The sequence below is a fragment of the Nerophis ophidion genome, linkage group LG10, assembly GCF_033978795.1.
Source record: "Nerophis ophidion isolate RoL-2023_Sa linkage group LG10, RoL_Noph_v1.0, whole genome shotgun sequence".
NCBI lineage: Eukaryota > Metazoa > Chordata > Actinopteri > Syngnathiformes > Syngnathidae > Nerophis > Nerophis ophidion.
Window position 1 is genome coordinate 54328625 of NC_084620.1, and position 8209 is coordinate 54336833.

General features: G+C 39.7%; 1 protein-coding gene across 2 annotated transcripts in view; it reads left to right on the forward strand.

Moving 5' to 3' along the window:
- The window catches only part of LOC133561009 (ankyrin repeat and BTB/POZ domain-containing protein 3-A-like), a 242327-nt gene extending 235285 nt beyond the window's left edge, over positions 1-7042 (forward strand). For both annotated transcript variants that reach the window (XM_061914127.1, XM_061914129.1), the window contains 4 exons: positions 1075-1143; positions 1204-1317; positions 1390-1651; positions 1718-7042. In XM_061914127.1, coding sequence (XP_061770111.1) covers positions 1075-1143; positions 1204-1317; positions 1390-1626 — 420 coding nt within the window. In that variant the 3' untranslated portion in view covers positions 1627-1651; positions 1718-7042. The remainder of the gene's footprint in view (positions 1-1074; positions 1144-1203; positions 1318-1389; positions 1652-1717) is intronic.
- The last annotated feature ends 1167 nt before the right edge of the window (positions 7043-8209 follow it).

The window sequence follows — 8209 nt, forward strand, 5'->3', positions numbered from 1 at the left end:
CAATGTCAAATGTGTAATGATGATAGTTTTACATGAAAGAACAATGTAAATTACGTAATGAAGATAGTTTTACATGCAAAAAACTATGTAAAATACGTAATTAACATAGTTTTACATGCAAAAAACTATGGAAAAGACATAATAATGATAACTGTACATGCAAAAACAATGTAAAATATGTAATGATGATAGTTTTACATGAAAGAACATTGTAAATTACATAATGAAGATAGTTTTACATGCAATCAACTATGTAAAATACGTAATGATGATAGTTTTACATGCAAAAAACAATGTAAAATACATGATGAAGATAGTTTTACATGCAAAAAACTATGTAAAATACATAATGATGATATTTTACATGAAAAAAAGGAAAATACTTAAAGATGATAGTTGTACATGCAAAAACAATGTGAAATACATAATGATGATACTTTTACCTACAAAAAAAGAACGTAAAATACATAACGATGATAGCTTTACGTGCAAAAAAAGAATGTCAAATACACAGTGATGATAGTTTTACATGCAAAAAACTATGTAAAATACATAATGAGGGTAGTTTTACATGCAAAAAACTATGTAAATTAAGTAATGATGATAGTCATACATGCAAAAAACAATGTGAAATATATAATGATACTTTTACTGCAAAAAAAGAATGTAAAATACACAATGATGATAGTTTTACATGCAAAAAACAATGTGAAATATATAATGATACTTTTACTGCAAAAAAAGAATGTAAAATAATTAATGATGATAGTTTTACCTACAAAAAAACTATTAATTGGCAACACTAAATAGTCCCTAGTGTGTGAATGTGAGTGTGAATGTTGTCTGTCTACATGTGTTGGCCCTGCGATGAGGTAGTGACTTGTCCAGGGTGTACCCCGCCTTCCGCCCGATTGTAGCTGAGATAGGCTCTAGCACCCCCACACCACCCCGAAAGGGATAAGCGGTAGAAAATGGATGGATGGATGGATGGTACTTTTATAGTGTAAGTTCAGATGTAATCCACTAGGGGGCAGCATCTCTAATCAGTTGTTGTTTTTTTGGTCTCACTTGCAGTTGGTAATGCAGTATCTGTACTGCGGCGGCACGGAGTCCTTGCACATACGCAACACCGACGTCATGGAGGTACGCCACGTTACCTAGCGACGTAAGCGTCCGTTGTAATCACCGCCTGTGCCCTCCCAGCTGCTGTCCGCCTCCAAATTCTTCCAACTGGAGGCCCTCCAGCGACACTGTGAGATCATCTGCTCCAAGAACATCACCACGGAAACCTGCGTGGACCTCTACAAGCACGCCAAGGTGAGGAGACGCCGCGTCGCCTCCCAAACGGCGGACCCCCTGTCTAAGCCCCGCCCCCCTCTTTTGTCCCAGTTCCTCGGCGCCACGGAGCTGACGTCCTTCATCGAGGGCTACTTCCTGAAGAACATGGCGCTGCTGATCGAGCTGGACGGCTTCAAGCAGCTCCTCGCCGAGACCACGCCCGCCGCCGAGAGCCCCGCCCCCTCCGGCCCCGCCCTCTGCTCGGATATCCTCCAGGACCTGGAGAAGACTCTGGCCACGCGCGTCCACTCCATCCACCGCTCCACCTCCAAGGGCTCGGTGGTGTGACCAGTAGGATTTCACGCATCTTTAGGTAGTCAAATTGAAAAAAAAAAAAAAAAAAAAAAGGGACACCAATTAATGGAGATTTTGATCACAGGTGATCAGTAGCAACGCCAGCGAGAGGAACCTTCCGCATCTGGAACACGTTTCACTGTGTCCGCCTTTGCATGGATCTAGCTTCTAGGGAAGGAAGGAACCCGGTCTCCGATGATGCAAAGTCTTACGTGCGTCCTCCTGTGTCCGACCCTGTCTCGCCGCATGTCTGGAGTCGCCCGCCATCTTGCTTTTAGCTGTCCTCGCTGTGCAAGGGGCCCAGAAAGTGTTTTGTTTCTTCTAACCCTCGTCTTTATTTCTCCCAGATGCTGGTAGCTGATCTAGCCGAGAAGTCATTAATACGCAGCCGTGGCTGCGAAAAGTTAATGCAGGATGGGGGATTTAAACAAAACCCAAAAGCAGTGAAGTTGTCAACGTTGTGTAAATGGTGAAATAAAAGAGAATACAATGATTTTTAAATCATTTTCAACTTATATTCAATTGAATAGACTGCAAAGAGAAGATATTTAACTTTCCAACTGGTAAAGGTTGTTATTTTTTGCAAATGTTAGCTCATTTGGGATTTGATCCCTGCGACATGTTTAGAAAAAGCTGGCACAAGTGGCAAAAAAGACACAGAAAGTGTCACATGATGTTAGTGACGAACCCCAAGATGCAGAGAAGGAGCCAGGCATTGTACAGGAAAAACATGATTTAATGTCCATCAAATAAAGGAAAAAACAGGAACCAGGAACAAACAAACTGGAAGCAGGGAACAGGAACCAGCAGACAGGAACTAGGAACAAAAAGACAGCACGCTGCAAACAGTTACAGGTTCAACCACTAGTATTAATGACAATAATCCAGCACTGACTGGAGGAGAAAGCAGGTCTAAATATTGACTGGCTGATTGACACCAGGTGTGGCCATGTGCCAATCAGCCGCCGCTGTGGGGACAAAGCACTCAGAAATAAAGACAAAATAAAAGCGCTGACAGGAAACAAAGAGGAAAAACTAAAACATAGCCAAACTGTCAGGGTCAAGCCTGACAGAAAGTTGAGGAATGCTCATCAAACACTTATTTGGAACATCACACAGGTGAACAGGCTAATTGGGAACAGGTGAGTGCCATGATTGGGTATGAAAGCAGCTTTCGTGAAATGCTCACTCGTTCACAAACAAGGACGGGGGCGAGGGTCACCGCTTTGTCAACAAATGCCTGAGCAAATTGTTTAAGAACAACATTTCTCAACCATTGCAGGGAATTTATGGATTTCACCATCTACGCTCCGTAATATCATCAAAAGGTTCAGAGAACCTGAAGAAATCACTGCACGTAAGCCATGATATTACGGACCTTCAATCCCTCAGGCGGTACCGCATCAAAAAGAGACATGTGTGTAAAGGATATCACCGCATGGGCTCGGGAACACTTCAGAAAACCACTGTCGGTAATTACAGTTGGTCAATCAATCAAAGAATCAATGTTTATTTATATAGCCCTAAATCACAAGTGTCTCAAAGGGCTGCACAAACCACAACAAGATCCTCGGTACAGGGCCCACATAAGGGCAAAGAAAAACTCACACCCAGTGGGATGTCGGTGACAGTGACAATGATGACTATGAGAAACCTTGGAGAGGACCTTATATGTGGGCAAACCCCCCGCCCCTCAGGGGACCGTAAGCAATGGATGTCGAGCGGATCTAACATGATATTGTGAAAGTCAAGATATTGTGTGGTCGCTGCATTATGACTCTTACTATGCAAAGCCAAAGGCATTTATCAACAACACCCAGAAACGCCGCTGGGCTTCGCTGGGCCAGAGCTCATCTAAGATGGGACGGATGCAAAGTGGAAAAGTGGTCTGTGGTCTGACGAGTCCACATTTGAATAGTTTTTGGAAACTGTGGAAATCATGTCCTCTGGACCAAAGAAGACAAAAACCATCCGGATTGTTCTAGGCCCAAAGTGTAAAAGCCATAATGTGTGATGGTATGGGGGTGTATTAGTGCCCAAGGCATGGGTAACTTACACATCTGTGAAGGCAACATTATTGCAGAAAGGTCCATACAGGTGTTGGAGTAACATATGTTGCCATCCATGGACGCCCCTGCTTATTTCAGCAAGACAATGCCAAGCCACGTGTTACAACAGCATGGCTTCATAGTAAAAGAGTGCAGGTACTAGTCTGGCCTTTTACACAACGTGACAACTTTTAACTGGTTTTGTAAAACATGCGTTTTTTTGTTGTTGTATTTCTTTTGACCAAATGTGTGTCCAGTCCAGCAAAACACCAAACAAACAAAAAAAAAAGCTTTTTTTTGTAGCTCAGCCTTAATGATTATTTCAGCACTTCCATTCTGTAAATACCACATCCTGTCATAAGGCTTTTATTTTCTTACATACAGCTCTTATGGTTTTATACACGCGAAGAGAGTTATATCAAATAAGCAATATTCCGAAAGAAGTCTATTTGTGGTCCAAAGAAAAGAAGAATAAGCAGCATTGGATGAAAGAGGGGAGAAAATTATTTATTTTCTTTCAAATGTATTTTTTTTTTAAGAATAATAGCCAACTGTATGGAAATGAGATCTTTTACACTGTAAAAATGTGGATTCACACTAATTACTGGCTATGAATTATGTTAGTTTCACAGTAATTGAACTAAATGCAATTTAGATGTAAAGATGACGACAAAATATGGTGACGATTGCTTTTAGAGTCGATTTTCGCCATTTAGGGTAAAGTTCGATTTTAAAGCGATGTTCTATAAAACGCCAATGGATTTTCTTTTTTTTTTTTAAGTTATTTTTAGGAATTGATTCCTTTTTTAAGTTTTTTGTATAAATCGATTTCTGAAAATCAATTTATAAAACTGACTCAATAAAAAAAAAAGTGGAAAAATCCGCATCGTTCTGCTTACAAGTACAGCTGATGAGAGACGCCGCCCCCTAGTGGCTTGGAGGGATTAAATGTAAATTGAAATAATTACACATGTATAATTAGGAGTGCACTTTTTCCAAAGTTATTTTTATAAATCGATTTTCAGAAATCAATTTATAAAATTAACTTTGAAAAAAAAAAAAGTGGAAAAACCAGCATCTCTCTGCTTACAAGTACAGCTGATGAGAGACGTCGCCCCCTAGTGGCTTGGAGGGATTAAATGTGCATTTAAATAATTATACATGTATAATTTGGAGGGCACTTTTTTTTTAAAGTTATGTTTATTAATGGTTTAATAAAAATAACTTTTACAAAAAAGGGTAAAAATCAGCATCTTTCTGCTTGCAAGTACAGCTGATGAGACGTCACCCCGTAGTGGCTTGGAGGGATTAAATGTGAATTTAAATAATTATAAATGTATAATTAGGAGTGCACTTTTTTTTTAAGTTATTTTGAATAATCGGTTTATTAAAAATAACTTTTACAAAAAAAAGGGTAAAAATCAGCATCTTTATGCTTACAAGTACAGCTGATGAGAGACGTCGCCCCCAAGTGGCTTGGAGGGATTAAATGTGAATTTAAATATTCATACATGTATAATTAGGAGTGCACTTTTTTAAAAAAAAAAGTTATTTTGATTAATCAGTTTATTAAAAATAACTTACAAAAAAGGGTAAGAATCAGCATTTTTCTGCTTACAAATACAGCTGATGAGAGGCGTCGCCCCCTAGTGGCTTGGAGGGATTAAATGTGAATTTAAATATTCATACATGTATAAATAGGAGTGCACTTTTTTTTTTTAGTTATTTTGATTAATCGGTTTATTAAAAATTACTTTTACAAAAAAGGGTAAAAATCAGCGTCTTTCTGCTCACAAGTACAGCTGATGAGAGACGTCGCCCCCTAGTGGCTTGGAGGGGTTAAATGTGAATTTAAATATTCGTACATGTATGATTAGGAGTGTACCTTTAAAAAAAAAAGTTATTTTGATTAATCGGTTTGTTAAAAATAACTTTTACAAAAAAGGGTAAAAATCAGCATCTTTCTGCTTACAAGTACAGCTGATCAGAGATGTCGCCCCCTAGTGGCTTCGAGGGATTAAATGTGAATTTAAATAATCATACATGTATAATTAAAAGTGCACTTTTTTAAAAAAAAAAGTTATTTTGATTAATCGGTTTGTTAAAAATAACTTTTACAAAAAAGGGTAAAAATCAGCATCTTTATGCTTACAAGTACAGCTGATGAGAGACGTCGCCCCCTAGTGGCTTGGAGGGATTAAATGTGAATTTAAATAATTACAAATGTATAATTAGGAGTGCACTTTAAAAAAAAAAAAAAAACTTATTTTAATAAATCGATTTATAAAAATAACTATTTAAAAAAATGGAAAAATCAGCATCTTTCTGCTTACAAGTACAGCTGATGAGAGGCGCCGCCTCCTAGTGGCTTGGAGGGATTACATGTAAATTGAAACAATTACAAATGTATAATTAGAGTGCACTTTTTTTAAAGTCATTTTTATAAATCGATTTTCAGAAATTGATTTATAAAATTAACTTAAAAAAAAAAAAGTGGAAAAACCAGCATCTCTCTGCTTACAAGTACATCTGATGAGAGACATCGCCCCCCAGTGGCTTGGAGGGATTAAATGAAAATAAATGGATGGATTTCTGAAAAGTAGGAATTGGTTTAGAATCGGTATGAAAAAGAATCGCGATTCAGATGTGATCAATATTTGTGCACCCCTATGAGTTTCTTACAGTCCGGAACTATAATTACAGTATTTTACTTTGAAATTATAGTTTTAATTGCTGTTGAATAAAAGGATATTGTCATTTTGTTGTTACGTTAAAGTACATTTTGATCACAGTATTTTACTGTGAACTCCTGGTCAATTTTTACAGTGTAAAAAGAAGATGCGATACCGATGTCAAGCACTTTTTCGTGCCACTTTACTGTAGCTTTATGTCACTTTCTGTCGGGCTTGAACCAGCGCTGTGGCATCACCGCCGCGTTCCCACGGGGGCCACGGCGAGTCGTGGTAGTGACTCCCGTGAAACTCTACCTTCAGCGGCTCTCTGTTCGTCCGTACCGTTTGCTCGCTTGCGCCCCCCGCTGGCGCTCCGATGCCATGGCAGGCGTGGACCGCATGGCTCTCCTTGTTTCATGTTGTTGAGAATGCGTCGATTTAGCCCGCCTAAATAAATGTTCCTGCTGGTGAACAACTAGATTGTTGCATGGGATAGTCAGTAGACTTCACCCCTCCTCCCGGACCCCCCAAGGCCCCTTTTTGCCTTTGAGAACATGTATATTGTACAAATAGAGACTTCTACGCGAGGATGTAGTTGAGTAACAGCAACGAGGAATGTTACACTCTGTGCTACATTTGCCATGTTTTTTGTGGACAGACAATAAATTACCACATTTTCATCTACATTTATCCCGAGTTTTTCATTCTTGTACATCAGGACTATTTCTCGCTTGTTCCGGCTGCTGCTCATGAAGGCGACAGGTGATTGGCTAACAAGGCCCACCTGGGCCATCCACTCATCTGTCGCTGTCTTCGAGGCCGGTCCTTGCACACCCCGTTCCGCGGCAGGCCCAAAAGCCACGCCCCCCCACCCCCTCCATAAAGGCGAAAATTAGTTCATTTTCTCAAAAATCGACAGTGCGCCTTATAACCCGGTGCGCCTAATATACAACATAATTCTGGTTGTACTTACCGACCTCGAAACAAATTATTTTCTGTACATAGTGTAATGATAAGTGTGGCCAGTAGATGGCGGTCACACATAAGAGATACGTGTACACTGCAATATGATGGCAGTCACACATGACAGATACGTGTAGACTGCAATATGATGGCAATCACACATAAGAGGTACGTGTAGACTGCAATATGATGGCAGTCACACATAAGAGATACGTTTGGACTGCAATATGATGGCAGTCTCAAATAAGAGATATGTGTAGACTGCAAATTGATGGCAGTCACACATGAGAGATACGTGTAGACTGCGATATGATGGCAGTCTCACATAAGAGATACGTGTAGACTGTAAATTGATGGCAGTCACACATAAGAGATACATGTAGACTGCAATATGATGGCAATCACACATAAAAGATACGTGTAGACTGCAATATGATGGCAGTCTCACATAAGAGATACGTGTAGACTGCAATATGATGGCAGTCTCACATAAGAGATATGTGTAGACTGCAAATTGATGGCAGTCCCACATAAAAGATACGTGTAGACTGCAATATGACGGCAGTCACACATAAGAGATACGTGTAGACTGCAATATGATGGCCATCACACACAAGAGGTACATGTAGACTGCAATATGATGGCAGTCACACATGAGAGATACGTGTAGACTGCGATATGATGGCAGTCTCACATAAGAGATACGTGTAGACTGTAAATTGATGGCAGTCACACATAAGAGATACGTGTAGACTGCTATATGATGGCCATCACACACAAGAGATACATGCAGACTGCAATATGATGGTAGTCACACATAAGAGATACGTGTCGACTGCCATATAATGGCAGTCACACATAAGAGATACGTGTAGACTGCAATATGATGGCAGT